We start from the raw sequence: 24956 nt of genomic DNA, 5'->3' as shown, positions 1-24956 counted from the left end.
AAATCACCATGGGAACATACCAGAGTTGTGGACGTTCCTTTTTTTTTTGACCTGCTTCTGTTCTGCACCTGTTAAATTGGATGTGTACATTTTTATATTTTTTTTATATTCTGCCTTAAAAATTCATATGCTCATATATATATAGGGATAGAGAAGAGGGTTGAGATGTTAGATGTCTCTCCTCACCACTTCTAAAACCGAAGTTGTGCCCTGGTAAGATATGAGATGTTTTACAAATCTGTGCTGTTTAGCTTGATGTGAGGGCACTCTCAATAAAACATATCACCAGATATTTTTGGGTGTGTGGTTAGTTTACACCAGTTTGTCTCCAACAACCAGGTAGAAAAATTAGGGTCCCGGTCCTCATATTGGGGAAGAGTAGAGTGAAAGTGTAGTGATGAAAATATTTTTTTGACTGTTCATAATGGTAAATCAAAATATAAGGGAAACTCACAGATTGTGAAATGGGACGAACAATTCACAGGGTGAATTCCAAAGTTTTCTATGATGAATGATTCACACACGTCTCCCATAATCTGCAATCAATTATACAAATACCACTACTGCACTCTGCTGGTGATGTGTGGCTATCGCATAACAAAGTCGGTCTGTATCATGATGAAATGTAACTCCTAAATAAATACAAATATGTATTAACTTATTCTTACTCGGGGAGAGAAAATACATGTTTTAATTGTTTGACATGAACCAGTATGAACCCAAAAATATTTGATTAATAAATACCAAGATTAAAGATGGTTTGCCATTGGCTGAATTCCCTTGTAGCCACTCCCACATGACCTTTTACCTTCTGAGAATTTCCCGCGAACAGTGCACGAGCACTGATGCCTGCAGACCAGACAGAGAGTTAGCAGATTCTAAACAGTTGATGAACTAAATCACTTTATTATACATTTTTCCATAAACAGGCTTTATGGCGAAGCAAAGCAGCATTTTCAATTTTTTCAATAAGTCTCCGCCACCGGTTCTGAAGGCGAAACCGAGTCCCTCGCCTGCAGAAGCCGACTTGCCATCCTCAGTTCGAAAAAAGAACAGCTCTCCAAAAGAAGAAGCTAAGCATGCATCTCAAACTCCCACCACCAAAAAGACTCCTGCAAAAGCGAGCAAAGGCGAATTCGGCAAACTCTTTGGGAATAAGACACCAACAGTAAAGGAAAGGTAAGACAGATGGCTCAAATTAGTTAGCTAGCACAAACAACGAGTTGCTTTGTTGTGGCTAGTGGTTTTAGCGGTAGCTAGCTACAGTAGCTAATTATAACTCATGCAGAAATGCTAATTGATTTGTGAAATGGTTAACGCTCTCGTCTACACAGGACAGACGTTATGTAATGCAATACGTTTTCGACAGATTAGTGGCTGGATAAAACTGGCTAGCCAGTCAGCTGATTACTTAACTAGTAACGTTAATGTTATTTGTGTCTCAACCCTTCAACACACTTCCTTGTGTATCCGTTGTCTGAGAGTGTTGCTGTTGGAGTAATGATACATTTTGATCAAGCATGTCAAAGTGCACAGTAACATACATGCGTCCTCATTTGGCGGGAGAACGTGTCATGTAATTCAACACTTTCGTGACTGGCATGATGCGGGTCGACAGGGACCAATTATATTCAAAGGGGCAAGGCATCATACCATATCTTCAGGTCTATGTGAAACTAGGTTTATTAAGCCTCGACCAGTGTCATTGCATTTTGGAACACCAGAAGTACCAATGATTGTTTTTATAACTGAACCAAGATAGACAACAGCCTGCCGTTTCCAATGGGAACAAATTAGTTATGTGGGCAGAACAAGCAAGGAGGTGGACAGAGCCAAGCACGAGCTAGAGAGCCTATTGACACGTTCTAGCATGCATCTGCATATTTCCGTTAGGGAAGGCCTACTCTATCAAGTGCCGTGTGCAATACCTGAATTCGCCTTTGCACTCCTACTAAACAACGCGATTGGCAAAGGGTAAAGTCTTCAAAATGTAGTCCACTCTGTAAATAACATATTTTAGTTTTGGGAACAGAACTGTGTTGAGATCAAATATTTCATTGATGAGAAAGTCCGTCAAAATCCGTCTTCTCCCACTGCCAGCCACTGGGCTTCCTCTCACTACCAGTGAGTGGCAACGCCAAGCAGATGCCTCACATTTATACATCCGGTGAAACATCTGGCTCATTGTTCTATCTGTGGAAGTACATTCATTTCCAATGGAACGCTGCGTTTGCCCTGCAGCATTGCGTTGGATTTATCGAATGTATTTGTCAAACTGTATGCATAGATGGCTTGACAGAAATGGTAGCGTGAGGTGATTGTTGAACCTTTGTTGCACACACATCCAGATGATGCTGCGTACCATTTTGCGCAAATATGCATTAGCTGGGTTGACAACAACCGGATGCATCCGGTTTTAAGGGAAACAGCCAAAGATGGGCAGAAGCTGCTTCAATATAAATCCCCGATCACACTTGTAGGCGACCATTAGACACGATGCGCAGAAACACGTCATGTCTAATGGTCAACCCGTTGTGAACTGCACCTGTGCAGGCCATCAAATCAAAGGCGCTCCTTTGACAGTTGTTTTTGACAAAAATGTAAACGTGTCAGTTTCACAAGGTTGGAGTAATATGTTGAACTACTTAAGACATTTGCTTGACTCTAGGTTGTGCCTTTTTTAGATTTCGAGAAAATTAACAAGGAAGGGAGATTTTTTTTTTTTTACTTCTCAAACCCGGCCTGGTCTGTTTCACAAGCATTCTCGTAAAGTCTCATGATCTTGCGCCTCTGGGTTTAGAAACTCTGTGATACAGCTAATTCAACACTATTCAACCTAGCTTAATTTTCAGCTGAAAACTGGATATGGAAACTCCGCTCATGTGTTTTCTTTTACACCTGCTGCCTTAGGTCAATGTAAAACAAATGAATGGGACGGATCCATATTTCCCTCAATCCCTTTCCTCTTAAAGTGTGCACTCGTTCACTGCTCCCCACATGTAAAAAATAATTGGATTGGAGTAGGCATTGGCTAGAGTAGACAAGGGAGTTACTATACTAGTGATTTCCTTTGAAATCCATAAAGGGAAGTGCAACAAGTAGACACTTGGGTAGACAGGAGAGATTGTTACTAGATAACCTGTTGTCTGATATTTTAATTCTCCATCTTATTTTCTTCCAGTCCAGCACCATGTCCATTCAGTGCCGGAGCCTTGGTGTGGGCCAAGCTAGAGGGGCACCCCTGGTGGCCGTGTATGGTAGTTCCCCAGCCTGTCGGCGGGCAGCAGATGAGGGGCAGGGGTAAAAGCCAGCGCCTGCATGTCCACTTCTTCGACGAGCCACCGACCAGGGGCTGGGTCAGCACCAAAAAAATCCACGAGTATCAAGGTGAGAAAGTTATGATTTACCTGTCCTAAACTCCCTTCCTTTACTATCTACAGCGTGCTGCGTCATTCACCTAGCCTGTGCAGGTGGACATCTATTGTCTATCTATTCTTGGTTAGCCTGGCCCCAGATCTGTTTGTTCTGTCTTTCCAACTCCAATGTTTGTTGTCATGGAAGACAATGACCATAGGAGTTTGCAAGACGGCACAAGAAAATCTGATATCAGGCTAATTCTAGCTATGCTACGGCTAGTGATGTAGGAGGTCAGTTAAGAGGTAAGCTATATTACTACATCAATAGCTTCTCCAAAAAATAGTATTATTGATTCTAAAGCAATGTTTTCGGCAAACTTGAATGTTGTGAAAATTCAGTGCAACTTCTTACTGTGAACACTGTAAGTACCTGCTTTAGGTTACAGTGTTAAGTGGCCATGTAAGCTACTGGGGCTATTTGATCATAAATGTAGGCCTACCTGAGTAGTCTACCATCAAAAACAATGGAGAAAATGTATCCCATAACATTTTAACATGGAAATCGCTGTTCTATCATTCAGTCTACAGTAGCAGCCAATGTGTGGTGTTCAATGTAGGGCTGCATTCCATGCGACTTGTGAAAAAAAGAATGCAGGTAAAAATTCTGTCGTTCTGCCCCCGAACAAGGCAGTTAACCCACTGTTCCTAGGCCGTCATTGTAAATAAGAATTTGTTCTTAACTGACTTGCCTAGATAAATAAAGGTAAAATATATATTTTTTACCTGCTTATCCACTTGTCCTTCAGACAAAGTGACTGAAAATGTTGTCATGTTTGATGCAGGAAACCACTTTACAAAATAAAATGCGTTATTATTCCCATACCATTATTACAGAAAATCTGAAAAATTATGTTACCCTCTGCCTATTGGATACCAATCTTAATCAAGTCTGTCAAAATACAACACTGCCCCTTTAAGACAAAAAAGCTCTTTACCGGACTTGCATTTCAAAGATATCTAGAAATGTTCATGTTTTGTGCTTTTGTAGGAGGCAATCACTCCCCTATTGCTGACTACAAATGATCTGTAACCTGGCTAATAACTCACTAACTAGCAAAGTATATGACCAAAATGTGCACATGTGGCTACATGCAGCTTTTGCTTTGATCTCAAAACAAGCACATCTACTCAACCGTTTATGCTGTAAACACAGTCCAGTTCAAAGTAAGTGGCACAGATCCGTATGTGGCAATGGTCTGTTTGCATATAGACCTACTGCAGCTCTGATTGTTTATGCCGCACCAGTCTGTGTAGCATGCAGGCTGAGTAGTGAGTGTCAATGCAATAGAATCTTACTCCGTGTTCTGCCTATAACAAAATCTCTTGCATAGTTTGTTTTGGTATGTTGCATTGAAAGTGACTAATATTGCGTTGATTCGATCACAATTGATAGTGTTAACAGGGAAAACTCTAGAAGAGTGGTCGCCAACCTTTTTTGTGAGTAAAAATCCAATCAGCGCATATTATGCGAGAGCTCGCAATTTTGACATATCCCTGCACTTTTAGCGCATAAAAGGGTCCAATCAAAAGCGGGTTTGTAATTTGGACTAATTACTGCACTGTTACTATGGAAAATCATCCAGTCCAACCACACATCAACGTTTTTCCCCCTTGGCCTGTCAGTGTATTCACGTGCGAGGGTGATTGTTGATGGCTGACGGGCAGTACAAGGAACAGAAATCAATCACCATTTGCCAACAAACGACCCTTGCGAAACCTTTTCCAAGTGTTTTTGGAAACTAGAGAAATTCAACAATCACTTCGAATCAGCAAAGCATATGAGAATGTCAGAACAGTTCCCACAGCAGCGGCAGATCACCATGACTGAAGTGTTAGCAGGGAAGACTGTGGCAAGCGCTGAAAGAATCAAGGTGAGTGGCGTTTTACTTAACTTGCACTCCGCTAACCTTGGCTTTAGTAGGGTGGTCGGCATTCTGCTCTCCCCATTCCGTCTATGGAGAGCGCTGCTCAAAGCACCAAGTGCAATTTGTCAGCTTTGCCGTTTTAAACTCTGTAAAACTTGATACGGATCACTAAAGCACAATCTTTCTGGATTTTTTTAGAAATGGTAACGCTGTTTCAAAAGTATATACCAACCACAATACTCTATTTTTACGTTTTCTGTTCTTTATCTCCCTAACAACCGTTTCAGAAAAAAATCACAATCAAGTATTTTGAAGACAACTTGTTAGGAAGAAATATTGATCCTTAAATTGAAAGCGATTGATCAGCTTTGAATCAACTTTTTTTTTTGAGAGAGAGCTAGCGTGAGTAGGAATGTGAGATTCATCTCGTGTTGATAGCAAGCCCAAAGTCTGATGGAGAGGTGAATGTGTAAGTAGATTATGACAGAGCTGTGTTCTCAGGAAAATAAACAAAATCGAAAACATCTAAAGTGCTCGTTGTTTTTGTATTATGTATTCTGCTTAAAATTGTCCTGAAACTGAGCACATATGACTTTTTATTGCTTTATATGAAATTAATGTGGGGGGGAAAAGGATCACGGCTTTATCGTTGTTTTTTTTTTTACAGAAATGTTGGTGATCCACTATTAATGACCACTGCTCTAGAAAGTTGAGTGAAGTTCAATCTCGTGCTTCTCTCTGTGGGCTAATATTTCTCCCGGACAGTCCAGTGGAGCTGCTCGGCAGTCTCGAAGCTACTGCGCACGCAGCTTAGACGGAACATTGTTTTAGAGCCATATACACTTTGGAGTGTACTAAAAATAATGTCCCTTCTCACTTGTACTCCATCCCAGGCTCGGACACCAGAGATGCTAAAACGGGAGGGGTGTTCTTCAGTGGTAAGCCTGTGATCCGCAGGGCCAAGGAGCTGGCTGATGCTGTTATGCCAGACAGCCCAGAGACCAGACTGAAGATGCCTGTCTGTATGGACCCATCTGATGCTGAGGAAGACGAGGAGGAGGATATGGAGGTGAGAACTTTTCCGTTTGTATGTACTGCTGCTAACATTGCATTTCCAGTTGATTGATACTTTATTAATCCACAATCTATTTGTCTATCTAGTAGTGGTGCGACGGATCACAAAACTCACGGTTTTGAGTCATGGATCGGATAATTTTTCAGCTCTGCAAAAAAAGGGAGACAAATAACTTTGCTTTCCATTTATTACTTAAAGAACACTTAAAGCAAGGAACTTTGCAATGTTTAAATAAAATCTTTAAATAAAATATTCAATACTCAATTGTTAAACTAAAGTGCAATATGCAGCATGATACCTTCTTCCTTTGAACAATAGTGAATGAAAAAAATAGCATGTGTCAACATTTTTTTTTGAAATGGTTAAAAAGAAAGCAAAGCAAACCTGAACTTATAACTTCAACTTCTTTTTCAGAAAGATGAGGATGTCTACATTGTCTGGGGAGAGGGTTGACCTGTTAACTTCTTATGGCTGGGGGGCAGTATTGAGTAGCTTGGATGAATACGTTGCCCAGAGTAAACTGCCTGCTACTCAGGCCCAGAAGCTAAGATATGCATATTATTAGTATTATGCATATTATTTATTATGAGTATTTCTGTAAATTGATGTGACTCTCTGCAAAATCACCGGATGTTTTGGAAGCAAAACATTACTGAACGTAACGAGCCAATGTAAACTGAGGATTTTGGATATAAATATGACCTTATCGAACAAAACATGCATGTATTGTGTAACATGAAGTCCTATGAGTGTCATCTGATGAAGATCATCAAAGGTTAGTGATTAATTCTATCTATATTCCTGCTTTTTATGACTCCTCTCTTTGGCTGGAAAAATGGCTGTGTTTTTCTGTGACTAGGTACTGACCTAACATAATCAGATGGTGTGCTTTCATCGTAAAGCCTTTTTGAAATCGGACACTGGTGGGATTAACAACAAGTTTATCTTTAAAATGGTGTAAAATACTTGTATGTTTGAGGAATTTTAATTATGAGATTTCTGTTTGAATTTGGCGCCCTGCACTTTCACTGGCTGTTGTCATATCGATCCCGATCCCGTTAACGGGATCTCAGCCATAAGAAGTTTTAATATGTCCCCTGCTGTGAAAAACACCCTCTCGCTATGAACTGAAGTGCCAGGCACAGCCGGGTAGCGTCTTGCCATCATGGCAATGTGAGGGTATTTATACTCATTACTTTTCCACCATGTCAGTGGATCACCATCCACTGGAATGCCGCTTGCTGCCTTGTAGGATGCCACCTCCTCTTCGATGGTGTTGGCAAACGTCTTGCCTGTGTCCTTGCTCGCAAAAGTCTCCCCGAAAAGCTCCATGGCCAAATCATTTTGTGGAGGAGATACCTCTGAGTTGGCTCTGTGGCTTGACCCTGCAGAAAAAATGATTATCTATTCAACTATTTATTTTCATATTTCATAAACTATAATTGTGGCAATAACATTTAATAAAAGCCATTATTATTCCAACTCAAAAAGGGATGATTCTAATAGCAATAGCGTAGACTAAGATTTATTTTTTTACCTCTTCAGTGGCCACAATCTCAGTGACGAGGTCACTGTATGTCCTCCGGTGTAGGGCATGGTCTAGGTGAGACAGGTTGAGAGCTTCAAGTTCCTTGGCGTTCACATTAACAACAAACTAACATGGTCCAAGCACACCAAGACAGTCGTGAAGAGGGCACAACAAAACCTATTCCCCCTCAGGAGACTGAAAAGATTTGGCATGGGTCCTCAGATCCTCAAAAGGTTTACAGTTGCACCATCGAGAGCATCCTGGCGGGTTGCATCACTGCCTAGTATGGCAACTGCTCGGTCTCCGACCGCAAAGCAATACAGAGGATAGTGCGTACGGCCCAGTACATCACCGGGGCCAAGCTCCCTGCCATCCAGGACCTCTATACCAGGCGGTGTCAGAGGAAGGCCCTAAAAATTGTCAATGACTCCAGCCACCCTAATCATAGACTGTTCTCTCTGATACCGCAGGGCAAGCGGTACTGGGGCGCCAAGTCTAGGTCCAAGAGTCTTAACAGCTTCTACCTCCAAGCTATAAGACTCCTGAACAGCTAATCAAATGGCTACCCATACTATTTGCCCCCCACGCTGCTCCTACTCTCTGTTATTATCTATGCATAGCCACTTTAACAACCCTACCTGCATGTACATAGTTATCTCAATTACGTCGACACTGGTGCCCCCGCTCATTGACTCTGTACCGGTACCCCCTGTATATAGCGCCGCTGTTATTTTACTGCTGCTCTTTAAATATTTATTCTTATCTCTTTAGTTTCTTTTAGGTATTTTCTTAAAAGTGCATCGTTGGTTAAGTGTTGTGACAAATAACATTTGATTTGACTTGAACCTTGGATCCAGTGCAGTAGATCTATGAAGGTAGTCCTGTACATTAGGGGGGTATCTGGGGTTCAGGTCCTCTAATGGCAGCCTTGACATCTAGTGATGGTGCTGTCTTCCTGTCTTGGGGCCATGGATTGTAGAATCCTTGTTTTCAGAGGTAGGATCATGGACACAGACGGTGCAGTTTCAGTGCTCAATAAGGTTTTGAGGGGTTTGAGCACCTGGAGGACCTCCTCCTGCCACTTACACAGCTGCCTGCTGCTCAAGATAGAGCTCCAACATGTCATAAGTGGACTTCTATCTTGTTGTGACATGGTGTATGAGTTTGCGGGTCGGTAGCTGTAGCATTTCTTGCTTATTCTTAAGCACATGAGCGGCTGTTGTGCTCCGGTGGAAAAAGGAAACCTTCCTGATCCTCACAAGAAGGCGGTCCATCTGGTTCACTGAGATTCCCGTTTGAGATGCTAAATTGATCACATGTGCAATGGAAGCTATCTGTGTCCCCAGTCCAGCCTCTATCACTGCATTTACTTGGTTCTTGGCATTATCTGTGGTGGTTGGGATATTGCTATTGGGCCTCTCTAGCTTCCACTCTGCTACTGTTCCTAGCAGTACCTGCGCCAGATTTGTGTTTCTCATAGAGGGCGTGTCTATAGCACCGGACTTCACATCTCCCACTCCTCTGGTGTAGTGAACAGTCACATAGCTTTCCGTTACCCTGGAGGTCCACCCGTCTGGGGTGATGGCTTTAGCCCGGTCTGATTCTACAGCAAAGGGCTGCTTAAATGTCGCGGTGAGAAGTTGTCTCTTGGCTGAGTTGGCTCCCGTCAGACACACCAGGGTGATGACGCTTTAAATGTGTGGCCATGCTCAATGTATTTCCATGATCATACGGCTTTCTTGTGGCACAATGCCTACACACCGTAATGTTTGAGTTGGCTCCCGTCAGACACACCAGGGTGATGACGCTTTAAATGTGTGGCCATGCTCAATGTATTTCCATGATCATACGGCTTTCTTGTGGCACAATGCCTACACACCGTAATGGTGTTGTCCACCACCCTTCTTCCGTCATCATATTTGACAGGGAAGCCAAAATTCTCCCATCCATGAGACATAAATGAAGAGGGAGGCTTTCCCAGTTCTTCAGCTCCTCCGCCAGTCATGGCTGTCACTGCTCTTTTTTTCTTTGCTTTTTGCAACGCGAGCATCCAGGATTGATTCGTTGGGATTCAACATGTCCCATTCACGTGAACAGTAAACACAACTGCTTTTAAATTAAAATCAATAATTAAAATCAGACTTCAGAGCAAAACACAGCACGCATCTATCTATCTGTCTTGTCTTATCTTTTCACTGCAACTTTGTGTCGAGATTTAGGGAATTATTACTTTAAAAAGTAACAGCGGCAGTAAAACTGTATTTCACACTGATGGTTAAACTTTGCAATTGATCCTCGGTTCACACGCGTGCCGAACCATGGGGGGTTGATCCGTGAGGATCAACTACTATCCTACTATCTAGACACATTTGCATCAAAATGTAAGCCAGTATCAAAACTTTTATTTTCAACATTGAACTTACCACTCAATAATGATAAATACTGTATCATTTTATATATATTACTCTTTGTCTTGTGTGCAAACCGGCATGTGTAAAGTAAATGTGTTGAATATAAAAAATTAAAATAAAAACTTTTTTTTTTTTAAACGGACGACACTGGGCCAAATGTGCGCCACCCTATGGGACTTCCAATCACGGCTGGTTGTGATACAGCCTGGATTTGAACCAGGGTGTCTGTACTGACGCCTCAAGCAGTGAGATGCAGTGCCTTAAACCACTTCACCACTCGGGAGCCCATATAAATGTTTTTCTCCCTTGAAATAATGTATTTTCATTTGCCTTTCCTCCTACAGCTTGATAAGTCAACATTGACCGACGAAGATTTGACTGAAGAGGAAGATGAGGAGACAGTGAAGTCAAAGCCTAGTCGCTGTTCCTCCCGTGCCACAGCAGAACAGAGCAGCAAGTCCAAGCGTCGCCGCATCGTTGTCGCCTGCGACAGTGAAGGCTCGGGTGACGAATTCAAACCAGAACAGGCCACATGCAGCAGTGAGGAAGATGAGGAAGAGGTAGTGAACAGTGCATCGGAGGAAGATGTAGAAAGTGAATGTGAGACTGAACCCGACAGCCCAGTTAAACCAGTGAAACGCAAACGACCCGCAGAGAAGCCATCCAGTGCCAAACCAAAACCCAAGACTCCCACTCTTCCAGAAACCGCCAAGAGAGCCCCCTTATCTAGCACCATCACAGCCAACACCAAGTCTCGACTCTCAGGCTTTTCGGCCCCGGAGAGCTTCGACAGCCAGACGAATGGCTCAGGTGCCGGTGGGCAAGGTGGGGCTACGGTATGGGACCATGAGAAGCTTGATTGGCTACAGGAAGGCCGGAGGAAAGACGCCAAGAGACGGAGACAGTCTGAGGAAGACTACGACCCCACGACTCTGTATGTCCCAGAAGACTTCTTGAACAAAACGACCCCAGGCATGCGGCGCTGGTGGCAGCTCAAGTCGGAGACGTTCGATGCCGTACTCTTCTTCAAGGTACTATAAATCATTAAAATGCTGTATTTTGGTGGAGATGCAATGCTGCTTTGTTTAACATTGACTCCCCGGCCAGTTTATTAGGCACCCCCATCTTGTACAGGGTCGGACCCCGCCCTTGCCTCCAGAACAGCCTGAGATCTTGGAGATTCACCTTTGAACATGCTTTTTAGTATAGGACTAGGCAGAATTTGTGGCTGTGAATCTGGCCTTTAGTGTCATCTATCTTGAAAGGTGCAAATAAAATTTATTATTACTCAGGTGGGTAAGTTCTATGAGCTGTACCACATGGATGCTGTGATTGGTGTCAACGAGCTGGGTCTGACCTTCATGAAGGGGGCCTGGGCCCACTCTGGCTTCCCCGAGATAGGCTTTGGACGCTTCTCAGACGGACTGGTGCAGAGGGGATACAAGGTGGGGAGCCATTTTGTTTTTAAAAGAAAGCTTAGACTCATCCTTTTTAAAAGGCTTAATGTTATCCAAAATAATATTACGGTATGTAACTATTTCCCCCCATCACTACTGTTTTGCTGGCAAACCAATTTCTCAGTCATTAATAAAGTATTTCTTATGTTAGGTGGCACGTGTGGAGCAGACGGAGACTCCAGACATGATGGAGGCTCGCTGTAAGACCATGCTGAAGCCCACCAAGTTTGACCGGGTGGTACAGCGGGAGGTGTGCCGAATCATCACACGGGGAACGCAGACCTACAGCGTGTTGGACGGAGCCCCTTCTGAGACACACAGCAAATACCTCCTCAGCATCAAGGAGAAGGTAGGATGTGTTTTGTGATGCGTTGTACAGTATATTCATTTTGTTACCTTACAGCCTTATTCTAAAATGGATTAAATAATTTATACTCCATAATGACAGAGCAAAAACAGGTTTGTAGACATTTTTGCAAATGTATTAAACAAAAATAACTATCACATTTACATAAGTATTCAGACCCTTTACTCAGTACTTTGAAGCACTTTTGGCAGTGATTACAGCATTGAGTCTTCTTGGGTATGACGCTACAAGCTTGGCACACCTGTATTTAGGGAGTTTATTCCATTCTTCTCTGCAGATGCTCTCAAGCTCTGTCAGGTTGGATGGGGAGCGTTGCTGCACAGCTATGCTATTTTCAGGTCTGTCCAGAGATGTTCAATCGGGTTCAAGTCCGGGCTCTGGCTGGGCCACTGAAGGACATTGAGACTTATCCCGAAACCACTCCTGCATTGTCTTGTCTGTGTGCTTAGTGTTAAGTTCATGTTTTAAGTATCCCTATATTTCTGTTATTACGGGGCTATCACTCAGTCAAGAGTGCGCATGCGCAGGAAGTCTGGTCGTTGATGGACCTGGCCTTGAGTGTAATGCTACTTGTAGTGTGTTCATATAGTATAGTAAACTTTGTTAAACTGGAACCTTGTCGTTGTGTCATTTCGAGTTAACACTTAGGGTTGTTGTCTTGTTGGAAGGTGAACCTTCGCCCCAGTCTGAGGTCCTCAGCGCTCTGGAGCAGGTTTTCATCAAGGATCTCTCTCTCTACTTTGCTCCATTCATCTTTGCCTCAATCCTGACTAGTCTCCCAGTCTCTGCTGCTGAAAAAAATCTCAACAGCATGCTTCACCGTCTGATGAAACCAAGAGTCTTTAGATTACTTTTGGCAAACTCCAAGCGGGTTGTCATGTGCTTTTTACTGAGGAGTGGTTTCCATCTGGCCACTCTACCACAAAGGCCTGATTGGTGGAGTGCTGCAGAGATGGTTGTCCTTATGGAAGGTTCTCCCATCTCCACAGAGGAACTCTGGAGCGCTGTCAGTGACCATCGGGTTCTTGGTCACCTCCCTGACCAAGGCCCTTCTCCCCCAATTGCCTTTGTGGTTTCAAACTTCTTCCATTTAAGACTGATCAAATCAAATTTATGCGCCGAATACAGTAGACCTTACTAGAGGTCGACCGATTTATGATTTTTCAATGCCGATACGGATTACTGGAGGACCAAAAAAGGCCGATACCGATTAATCGGCCATTTTTTTTATTATTATTTTTTTTTAATATATACACTGCTCAAAAAAATAAAGGGAACACTAAAATAACACATCCTAGATCTGAATGAATGAAATATTCTTATTAAATACTTTTTTCTTTACATAGTTGAATGTGCTGACAACAAAATCACACAAAAATGATCAATGGAAATCAAATTTATCAACCCATGGAGGTCTGGATTTGGAGTCACACTCAAAATTAAAGTGGAAAACCACACTACAGGCTGATCCAACTTTGATGTAATGTCCTTAAAACAAGTCAAAATGAGGCTCAGTAGTGTGTGTGGCCTCCACGTGCCTGTATGACCTCCCTACAACGCCTGGGCATGCTCCTGATGAGGTGGCGGATGGTCTCCTGAGGGATCTCCTCCCAGACCTGGACTAAGGCATCCGCCAACTCCTGGACAGTCTGTGGTGCAACGTGGCGTTGGTGGATGGAGCGAGACATGATGTCCCAGATGTGCTCAATTGGATTCAGGTCTGGGGAACGGGCGGGCCAGTCCATAGCATCAATGCCTTCCTCTTGCAGGAACTGCTGACACACTCCAGCCACATGAGGTCTAGCATTGTCTTGCATTAGGAGGTTTAAATAATGCAAAAACAAATTGTTGGGAGAAGAAAGTAAAAGTGCTCTATGTGCCATGTAAAAAAAGCTAACGTTTAAGTTCCTTGCTCAAAACATGAGAACATATGAAAGCTGCTGGTTCAATATTCCCAGTTAAGAAGTTTTAGGTTGTAGTTTTTATAGGAATTATGACTCGTCGACTATTTCTCTCTATACCATTTGTATTTCATATACCTTTTGACTATTGGATGTTCTAATAGGCACTTTAGTATTTCCAGCCTAATCTCAGGAGTTGATAGGCTTGAAGTCATAAACAGCGCTGTGAAGCAAGCATTGCTAAGAGCTGCTGGCAAACGCAATAAAGTTTGAATTAATGCTTACGAGCCTGTTGCCACCTGCCACCGCTCAGTCAGATAGCTCTATCAAATCATAGACTTAATTATAATATAATAAACACAGAAATATGAGTCGTTGGTCATTGATATGGTCAAATCCGGAAACTATCATTTTGAAAACAAAACATTTATTCTTTCAGTGAGATAAGGAACCGTTCTGTATTTTATCGATCGGGCGGCAACCCTAAGTCTAAATATTGCTGTTACATTGCCTTCAATGTTATGTCATAATTATGTAAAATTCAGGCAAATTAGCGGCCCAAACTGTTGCATATACCCTGACTCTGCGTGCAATTAACGTAAGAGAAGTGAGACAATTTCCCTAGTTAATATTGCCTGCTAACACAAATTTATTTTAACTAAAATATGCAGGTTTATTGATTTTAAGAAAGGCATTGATGTTTATGGTTAGGTACATTCGTGCAACAATTGTGCTTTTTTTCACGAATGCGCTTTTGTTAAATCATCCCCCGTTTGGCAAAGTAGGCTGTGATTCAACCATGTGTAGTTCACTAGTGATTATGCGAAGATTGATTGTTTTTTATAAGATAAGTTTAATGCTAGCTAGCAACTTACCTTGGCTCTTTGTTGCACTCCCCTAACCGGTGGTCAGCTTGCCACGCAGTTTCCTCATGGAATGCAATGTAATCGGCCATAATCAGCGTCCAAAAATGCATATTACCGATTTTATGAACTTGAAATCGGCCCTAATTAATCGGCCATGCCGATTTTAACCGGTCGACTTCTAATTCAGCGTTTTTCTTGGAATGTTTCACACAGGGCGCCATTCCTTTGCCGGGTGGGCCGTTTGGGGAAATTCTGGGTAAAATTAGATTACCCACTTTTCCAGCTACCAACACACCATTGAGTTCAACTACCACCAAGCTACTGCAAAATGTAGTTAAATTACTAGTTGAACTACATGTATTTTACTACTCCCCAACACTGTCCTTTTTACAGGGTTAGTTCATCTAATAATTATGTTTGGGTCAAATTCCTCTAACCTTGAGTTGACGGAGTAGGCCACAATCCCAGAATGTTAGCAAAGCTGCACTACAAGCCTGAACTTTGTAATAAAAATAATAATTAAGTAACCCTTTAAACTTTTTTATATTGTGTGACATGGAGGTTGTGCAGGAATGTGTTTTGCATCACAAAGTATAACCTCTCATCTCAAGGCAGAGGAGGAGAGTTCAGGGCACTGCAGGACCTATGGGGTCAGCTTCGTGGACACATCTGTAGGGTACTTCCATGTGGGCCAATTCCAGGATGACCGACACTGCTCCCGGCTCCGCACCCTGTTGTCTCACTACGCCCCTGCACAGGTCAGTCACTACTTCTACAGCAAAGGAGGTTGGTGGCACCTTAATTGGGTAGGATGGCTCATGGTAATGGTTGTCGCTGAATAAGTGGAATGATATCCAATACATCAAACACATGCTTTCCATTCGCTCCGTTCCAGCCATTATGAGCCGTCCTCCCCTCAGCATCCTCCACTGTTCTACAGCCTGAATTGTTCAACACTAACAATTTAAACTTGTTAACTTCGTTCACTACCATAAAAATATGTTCGGACAGCTGAAGCAAGTCACACAATTATTATTTAGGGAAATGACCCTTTCTAGTTTTCACAACACTTACAGCATATCACAATCACCCAACAACAAGAAGACACACTACATTGATCTGCCCCATCCTGGTCGAAAATGTTTTTTTAGACATAAAGGAAAATGTATATAAAATGGTCCTTTTATTTTCTTTCTGTTCACACAGGTGCTCTTTGAGAAGGGGAACCCTTCAGCCGAAACCCGTAAAATCTTCAAGGCTTCTTTGTCCTCGGCTCTGCAGGAGGGGCTGACTGCAGGTTCACAGTTCTTTTTCAATACTTTTTTTATTGTGTTTGTCTGTATACATCAATATTTAACTTCATCCACTTTTTCAGTACTTTATTTACAATGATAATGATTACAGCTTTACTTTACAGCTGTAATCAGTATCATTGTAAATAAAGTACTGAAAAAGTGGATGAAGTGACCCCTTCCTCTCCCGTACTTCCAGTCTGTAACGTCCGTCTTTATGTTTATGAAAATTGGTTGGGTGTCTGAACTTTACTTTACCAACGTTGTTGTTGACTTGCTCTCTCTCTCGCTCAACTAGTGCATAAGTAAAACATGGAATGGAATATTGTTTATCGGTTATCAATATAATGAAAGCATGGACTGGAATAACAGTAATGTTCACTACATTACACCCTCCTCCCTCTCAACAGGCTCCCAGTTCTGGGATGCACAGAAGACCCTGAAGACCCTAGCTGAAGAAGACTACTTTAAGGAGAGTGTGAGGAAGGATGAGGAGTCTGGGAGCAGTGTTCTCCCCTCTGTCCTCAAATCCATGACGTCTGAGAGCGATTCGTTGGGTCTGACCCCTAAGGAGGGGTATGAGTTGGCCCTGTCGGCCCTGGGAGGCTGTATGTTCTACCTAAAGAAATGTCTGGTAGACCAGGAGCTGCTGTCCATGACCAACTTCCAGGTAGGGATGTCAATGGTTAACCGATTAGCCCACCATAATAATTAAGCAATTAAACCAATTAAGTTATTGGTTTAATGCTTAATTTGTATTATGAACATTTGCTAACCATAAATTAGTGAATGTTGTAGGAAAATAAGTAGTTTGTAAGTTTGGTTAGTTTGAGCCTTTCAGGTGAAGCCCGGTCCCAGATCTGTTTGCTTTTGCCTACTCTTTTGTCACTGTAAAAACAAACATGGCAGGACGATTCCATATGGAGTTGTCAAGAGAGCAGAAACAGCCTGGCACCTAGGCAAGAGGTTCCAGGGGTGCAGTAAGTTATGATTTTATCCCAAAATTTAGGAATATATCCCAGTGGACGTGGAGATGGAGAAGGCAGCCGGGCCGACCAGTTTCTTCTCCCAGACCCGTCAGCGTATGGTCCTGGATGGGGTGACCCTAGCCAACCTAGAGATCCTGCAGAATGTGTCGGGGGGTACAGAGGGGACCTTGTTGGAACGCCTGGATACCTGTAGTACTCCATTTGGTAAAAGGTTGCTGAAGCAGTGGCTCTGTTCCCCGCTCTGTAACCCCACATCCATAGGTGAGGGGAACACGAAAATACACAAATGCAGAAACCTATTGTTTTGAACCCTGTTCTTGTTTTCATTGGTTGGTCTGCTATTGTCTTATTTCTTTTGATTTGCTCGGTCATTGAAATGCGCTATATAACATGTATTATAATGATTATAGGGGAACGTCTGGATGCCCTGGATGACCTGATGGGAGTGCAGGCCCAGGCTACGGAGGTCTCAGACCTGCTCAAGAAGCTCCCTGATCTGGAGAGGCTCCTTAGTAAGATCCACAGCATCGGTACTCCGAAGGGTCAGGACCACCCGGACAGCAGGGCTGTTCTGTATGAAGAGGTCACCTACAGTAAGAAAAAGATTGCGGACTTCCTCTCTGCTCTGGAGGGCTTCAAGACCATGCAGGAAATTGTGACCATACTAGGACCGGTCGTGGTCGACTTCCGGTCCAGGCTGCTGCGCCAGGTTTGTACACTACACACCACAGCACTACCCGTCACTATAATTGTGCTTTTTACTTTACTAATTCTGTACTTTTTAAATGTCCTGTATTTATTGGTGTTGTCTTGTGATTGTTTTAAATGTTGAGTATTTGTGTTTGTTTTTACTATGGTTGTAACGAAGTATGACAAACTGTTTTCTTCTTGGTGATTTAATAAAGTACAATTTCATGTAACCTCATCAGGTGGTCAACCTGAAGGATGACGGTCAGGAGGGCCTCTTCCCTGACCTGTCGGCCGAGCTGAAACGCTGGGACACAGCCTTCGACCACCAGAAGGCACGCGCCACCGGAGTCATCACCCCTAAGGCTGGCTTTGACCCAGAGTTTGACCAGGCTCTCAGTGGCATCAAGGCCTGTGAGAGGGACCTACAGGACTACCTGGACAGGTACCTTCATCTCTTGAGAAACACATTTAGGACACCTTCCCAGGGTCACATTACACCTAGTCCTGAACTAAAAAGCATGCCCAATGGAGAATTGAAATTAGCTTTTTTGCTATATTTTTCTTGGACAAATGCGTATGTAAAATGCAGTTAACAAACTTGAATGTTGCCAGGCAGAAGAAGAGGCTGGGCTGCAGGAACCTGACCTACTGGGGGACGGGACGGAACCGCTTTCAGATGGAAGTACCAGACAGTGTCTCGGAGAGGAACATTCCTGAGGAGTACAAGGTCAGAGTGGCTGCTAGCAATGCCATTTTCAGGTGTTTGATTCCCGCTGGGGCCAAAAAAGAAGCGTCTGCCAAATTAGAAATACTGGGTGTTACACAATGTGATTTTTAATCTGTAGTATGTCTTGTAAAATATTGTGGAGTGACAGTTTAGCAAACTTTTCTGAACTCTATTTAATCAGGTGAAGTCCACTAAGAAGGGCTGGAAACGCTACTGGACCAGGGAGATAGAGCGTCTGTTCTCAGAGCTCCAGAGTCTTGAGGAGAAGAGAGACGCAGCTCTGAAGGACTGCATGAGAAGACTCTTCTACAACTTTGACAAGAACTACAGGGACTGGCAGACTGGGGTGGAGTGCATGGCTGTGCTAGGTAAGCTTTGATTTATTAGGTTTATTTAACTGGCTCAATGAGTCTTCTGAGTATCCTGGGCAATTGTTGGTATATATCTGTTGCCTGGTGTAACATTTGTATGTATTTTAAATAGTCAAATCAAATGCACATTGATCAACATCTTCTCATGATCATGTAGGTCTAGTTGAATTCAAAAGAATCAACGATTCCATAAACCTACAGCTTGCTGTTTTGAGGTGCATTATACTTAATATTGAGTTGCTGCTGGTTGCCATAGATACAGTTCATGCACCTGGTGAGCCACAGACATTGGTTTGTTGACAATGCCTAAACACGTTTGCAAACTGATATTTTACATCCATTATAAACAGTAGGCTTTATAATCATATTTGGCAGGGGTTTGAACCAAACCAAAAACTGGAAAAGGGCAATTTGTTTCTGCATTGGAACGAAAGTGATCTCTACTGTTCTGGAATATAACTGTTATTTTAAAAGCATGGGAACTGGTTTATAATTGTATTTTATTTTGCTGTCATTTAAAAAAAAAAAAAAATATGCAAAGCCCTCGCTCTGTCACTCAAACGTATTCCAGTGTCTGCCTGCCGCTGAAAATCTTTGCTAGTGTGTAAGCTACCTGCCCCCCCCCCCCCTGCGAAGCATAGACTACTGTAGCCTACTGACTATACAAGCATGATTCAGAAGATGGGGACAGATTTTACAGAAGAATGGATTAACTTTTTCAATGCTAGTTAACTTCTCTGGGATATGTGGGACGGTAGCGTCCCACTTGGCCAAAAGCCAGAAAAAAAATGTAGCGAGCCTTATAGGACATCATGTTACACAATACATTTATGTTTTGTTCGATAATGTGCATATTGATATCCACAAATCTCGGTTTACATTGGCGCCATGTTCAGAAAAGAGAGCCACGTCAAATAACAGAAATACTCATCATAAACTTTGAAAGATACATGTTTTACATATAATTAAAGATACACTTGTTCTTAATGCGACCGCTGTGTCAGATTTCAAAAAAACTTTACGTAAAAAGCACACCATGCAATAATCTGAGACAGCGCTCAAAAATAACAATATTTCTCCGCCATGTTGGAGTCAACAGAAATACGAAATTACATCATAAATATTCCCTTACCTTTGATCATCTTCATCATAATGCACTCCCAGGAATCCTAGTTCCACAATAAATTGTTGTTTTGTTCGATAATGTCCATTACTTATGTCTAAGTAGCTACTTTTGCTAGCATGTTTAGTACACATGTCCAAACGCTCGCGCAAATGCAGGGGAACTCGGACAAACTTCAAAAGGTTATATAACAGGTCGAATAAACTGGTCAAACTAAGTAGAGAATCAATCTTCAGGATGTTGTTATGATATATATCCAATGACATTCCAACCGGAGCATTCCTTCATGTCTGTAGAAGTTATGGAACGCAAGGCGATATCATGAGGAAAGCGCATTACCAGGAACTGGCATTCTGCCAGACCAATGACTGAAACGCCTCCCATCCGGCCCCACATCACACTAGAGGCTTCATTCCACGTTCTACAGACTGTTGACATCTAGTGGAAGGCGTAGGAAGTGGAAACAGATCCATATCTTACAGGGAATTGAATCGGCGATGGTCAATGTTCAACTCAGTCTCAGAATTCTCACTTCCTGTTTGTATTGTAGTTGGTGTACTTTGTTTGCTAGCCGGGAAATGGGCCTAGCTCGAGGATAGCTGGTGCATGCTTCTGGACAAGGGCGTTAGCCACAATAGCCTTTCGGTAGCAACTAGCTAGCTGCAAAGATCCGGTGTAATGGTCCAGAGCTTGCGGCAGGAATCCGGTGATGTAGTGGAGAGAAAAAAGCAGTCCGATATGCTCAGGGCTGATATCGTGCTGTGCAGACTGGCAGGTATTTATCTGGGCTATCCGGGCTAAAGCAGCTGGAGTCCGACCTAAAGGTAAAGACCGCTAGCAGTGGCTAACAATGACTGAAAAGCTAGTAGCTAATTAGCTGGCTAGCCTCTGATGGAGGTTCCCGTTATAAGGTCTAATAAATAGCAGATCCGTACCACATTGGGTGAGGCAGGTTGCAGGAAGGTATGTTTAATTTGAAAATGGAAAAAAGAGATTGAAATGTATACAAAAGAAAAAGACAATATTTACATGGGACGAAAACAAACATGTCTTACTGCGCCGCTATCTTGGTCTATTGGGTCAAACGTAGGGAATAGGGTGCCATTTGGGACACTTCCAGTGTGTGTAGGTCACTCCAGAGAGCTACGCTGCTAAAAACAACCCTATAAGATATTGATGAACCTAATGAGGACAGAACACTCTGCCAGTGTTGGTCTAAAGGAGAGGATGGTGTGGATGGGGATTTACTGGGCTTGGATGGTTGCCTTGAAGCCAATGTGGTCAATAAGAGGCTATCACAATTAGGGTTAAAAACCTTCCAGGAAAATTTCCAGATTTTTTTTTTTTTTTTTTTCATGGGTAGTTAAGCCTGGGAATTTTGCTTAAATTCATCAAAAAGTTAGCTTATAACAGTTAACCTTTTTTTGTGGGATACACAAGGCAATTCTATGTCTTGTGGCATATTTTGGTTAAACTATCCCCAATTCAATGGAATTGCAACCCTCTGCATACACAGTGCATTCTTCCATAACGTGCAGTGCACTCTTCCATCATGTACAGCTGTTTCTCAAGATCTTGCACACTGAGATGCTATTGAACCCACAGTACTACACTGACTGAGCCAAGGACTACATGCTTTCTGCTAAGTTTTGATTACAATACTGGGTGGGGTGAATATATTTTGACACCATTTTTTTTGTTAACTAGTAAATAGTAGCCTACAGCAAAGAAATGATTTAAACACACTAACTTAACAATTTCTGCTAGTTAGTTTTTGCTGCCATGTGGGTTTTAGCTTGCTTGAGCCTGCTAACTTAGTGTTAATTCACCTGTTTCCATACATGTTTCATATTATAACATTTATCTTACAAAAAGAGTTGCTTAATCTAACTGCTTAACTATTTATCTGTACATGGAATTGTATTTTTTTCTTTTTCTAATCTTTACAGGAAAATGCTATCTGATGTGTGGAGACATTTCACTGCAGCTAATGTAGAAGGAAAAGCTGTGTACATCTGCAAATACTGTGCCAAATCATATGTGAAGAATGCAACAAAGATGCAGAATTATCTGGCCAAGTGCATAAAGTTCCCTCAGAGCTCACAACAAGCAACTTCTGACAAAAGTCCCTATACTTCTATTCGAGGTGACAATTATGAATCAGACACCTTATCGATAGAAACAGCTCATGGTTCTCCTCGAATCGTTTTTTTTTTACTCAATGGAGGAATGTAGTCACAGAAATGCTGATGAATGTCTTGCTCGAGCTGTGTATGCAACTGGTTCAGCTCTAATGCTCACAGGCAATGTGTATTGAAGAGATTTCTGAATGTTCTACACCCAGCATACACCCCTCCAACCAGACATGCTTTATCTACTCAATTGCTGGATGCAGAGTTCAACAGAGTTCAAATGAAGGTCAAGCAAATCCTAGAGAAAGAAGACTATTGTAATCATCTCTGATGGGTGGTCGAATGTTCGTGGGCAAGGAATAATTAACTACATCTCCACCTCTCAACCAGTATTCTACAAGAGCATAGACACAAGGGATAACAGACACACCGGTCTCTACATTGCAGATGAGCTGAAGGCAGTCATCAATGACCTTGGATCACAGAAGGTATTTGCACTGGTGACAAACAATGCTGCGAACATGAAGGCTGCTTGGTCTAAAGTGGAGGAGTCCTACCCTCACATCACACCCATTGGCTTTGCTGCTCATGCATTGAATCTGCTCCTCAAGGACATCATGGCACTGAAAACAATGGGTACACTACAAGATTGTCAAGGAAATGGTTAGGTATGTGAAGGGTCATCAAGTTATAGCAGCAATCTACCTCACCAAGCAAAGTGAGAAGAATAAGATCCCCACATTGAAGCTGCCCAGCAACACCCGTTGGGGTGGTGTTGTCATCATGTTTGACAGTCTCCTGGAGGGGAAGGTGTCTCTCCAAGAAATGGTCATATCACAGTCTGCCGATATGGACAGACCCATCAAGAGGATCCTCCTGGATGGTGTATTTTGGGAGAGAGTGGTAAGCAGCCTGACTAGTGAAACCTATAGCAGTAGCCATTGCACGGATTGAGGGAGACAATGCCATTCTGTCTGATGTTCAGACTCTGCTTGCAGATGTAAGAGAAGAAATCCGTACTGCCCTGCCCACTTCACTGTTGCTCCAAGCAGAGGAAACTGCAGTTCTGAAATGCATCAAAAAGCGTGAGGACTTCTGCCTGAAGCCCATACACGCCGCAACGTACATGTTGGACCCCAAGTATGCTGGCAAGAGCATCCTGTCTGGTGCAGAGATCAACAAGGCCTATGGTGTCATCACTACCATGTCTCGCCACCTTGGCCTGGATGAGGGCAAGGTTCTTGGCAGTCTGGCGAAGTACACTTCCAAGCAAGGGCTTTGGGATGGAGATGCAATATGGCAGTCGTGCCAACATATCTCATCAGCCACCTGGTGGAAGGGACTTTGTGGATCGGAGGCTCTTTCCCCTGTTGCCTCCATCATCCTCTAAATCCCACCAACATCAGCCGCCTCAGAGCGCAACTGGTCCTTGTTTGGGAACACACACACCAAAGCACGCAACAGGCTGACCAATACAAGGGTTGAAAAATTGGTGGCCATCTGAGCAAATGTTGGGCTTTTTGAGCCTGACAACGAGCCATCCTCAACAAGGATGGGAAGTGACAGTGAAGATGAGGCCTCAGAGTCTGATGTTCAAGAGATGGACATTAAGGAGGTCCAGGTACAGGGAGTAGACATGGAAGCCTGAGAGGAAGACAACCAAAGCTTTAGTTTCTAGACTATCATTTTACAGATGTATGTTGAAAACGTTTTTGGGAGATGCGATGGATAATTCAATATTCACTTTTGTTCAGTGAAATCATCCCATGTGAAGAGTCATCTCATTTAATTAAAGTTTTTTTATTTTTATTTTTTATTTTAAGGATTTAATCATTTGCAATTGTCTACTTATCATAAGATAAAAGGTTTGTTTCTGTCTCCATATGTTATGGTAAATATATCCAACGCAAAAAACATCTACATTTAAATGGTATTAAGGTATTAATTTGCATATTTCTGTTAATTCCCATATATTCCCGTTAATTCCCACGGAAAGTTTCCATCTCTGAATATTCCCCAAAATGTGCAACCCCAATCACAATATTAGGTGCATTTGACATTTGGTCTATATTTTATGTCATCGTTATGTGTGTTTTTAAATACTATTTTGTAGGACGTAACTAACTTCAGACATGCATCATTTATACACAAGAAACAACACATCTACATATCTCCAAAAACAAAATGCATGTTTATATACTAAGTTAGGATCTGCTTTTACCTGTGTAGATGTGTTACTGAGTCTGACACGGTACAGCCAGGGAGGAGATGGAGGACCAATGGCACGGCCTCAAGTACTAATTCCTGGTGACATCAGCCAATCAGCAGCCTTCCTGGACCTGAGGGGCTCCCGCCACCCCTGTGTCACCAAAACCTTCTTCGGTGATGACTTCATCCCTAATGACATTGCTATTGGCTGCCCTGGCGGCGAGGAGGAGGGCCAGGAGGATAAAGGACATGCACCCTGCGTGCTGGTCACTGGGCCTAACATGGGAGGAAAGTCGACTCTTATGAGACAGGTATGGGTTTTTCTTTCAACTTCCACTTTCAACTTTATTTGTCCCAGAGAGAAAGTGGTTATGCTGCAAGATCACACATTAAAGACATCAAATAAACATTTAACAGGAATGGCAGTTGATCTTGAACATCACCTAGGTCCTGTGTGTACTTTTGCTTCTCCTGTAGTTGTTGGCTTGACGTTGTTAGATTTCCATCTGTGGTGGTTCTGTGTTCCTGGCACAGTCTG

At 42.7% G+C, this 24956-nt stretch overlaps 1 protein-coding gene across 2 annotated transcripts in view; it reads left to right on the top strand.

Annotated features, from left to right (window-relative positions):
• The first annotated feature begins 808 nt into the window (after nt 1–808).
• The window catches only part of msh6 (mutS homolog 6 (E. coli)), a 30019-nt gene continuing 5871 nt past the window's right edge, over nt 809–24956 (top strand). The window contains exons 1-15 of one of the 2 annotated variants that reach the window (XM_071409357.1): nt 809–1179; nt 3182–3387; nt 6175–6350; nt 10640–11326; nt 11588–11740; nt 11904–12101; nt 15498–15644; nt 16093–16183; nt 16589–16848; nt 17188–17428; nt 17578–17876; nt 18097–18299; nt 18470–18584; nt 18766–18952; nt 24440–24729. In XM_071409357.1, coding sequence (XP_071265458.1) covers nt 935–1179; nt 3182–3387; nt 6175–6350; nt 10640–11326; nt 11588–11740; nt 11904–12101; nt 15498–15644; nt 16093–16183; nt 16589–16848; nt 17188–17428; nt 17578–17876; nt 18097–18299; nt 18470–18584; nt 18766–18952; nt 24440–24729 — 3498 coding nt within the window. In that variant the 5' untranslated portion in view covers nt 809–934. Of the gene's footprint in view, nt 1180–1855; nt 1975–3181; nt 3388–6174; nt 6351–10639; nt 11327–11587; nt 11741–11903; nt 12102–15497; nt 15645–16092; nt 16184–16588; nt 16849–17187; nt 17429–17577; nt 17877–18096; nt 18300–18469; nt 18585–18765; nt 18953–24439; nt 24730–24956 lie in introns of those variants that run through there. The other variant, XM_071409358.1, reaches the window with a different exon arrangement.

This window comes from Salvelinus alpinus, chromosome 7, assembly GCF_045679555.1.
Source record: "Salvelinus alpinus chromosome 7, SLU_Salpinus.1, whole genome shotgun sequence".
In the NCBI taxonomy this organism is placed as follows: Eukaryota; Metazoa; Chordata; class Actinopteri; order Salmoniformes; family Salmonidae; genus Salvelinus; species Salvelinus alpinus.
This window is presented reverse-complemented; position numbering and strand designations above follow the sequence as displayed.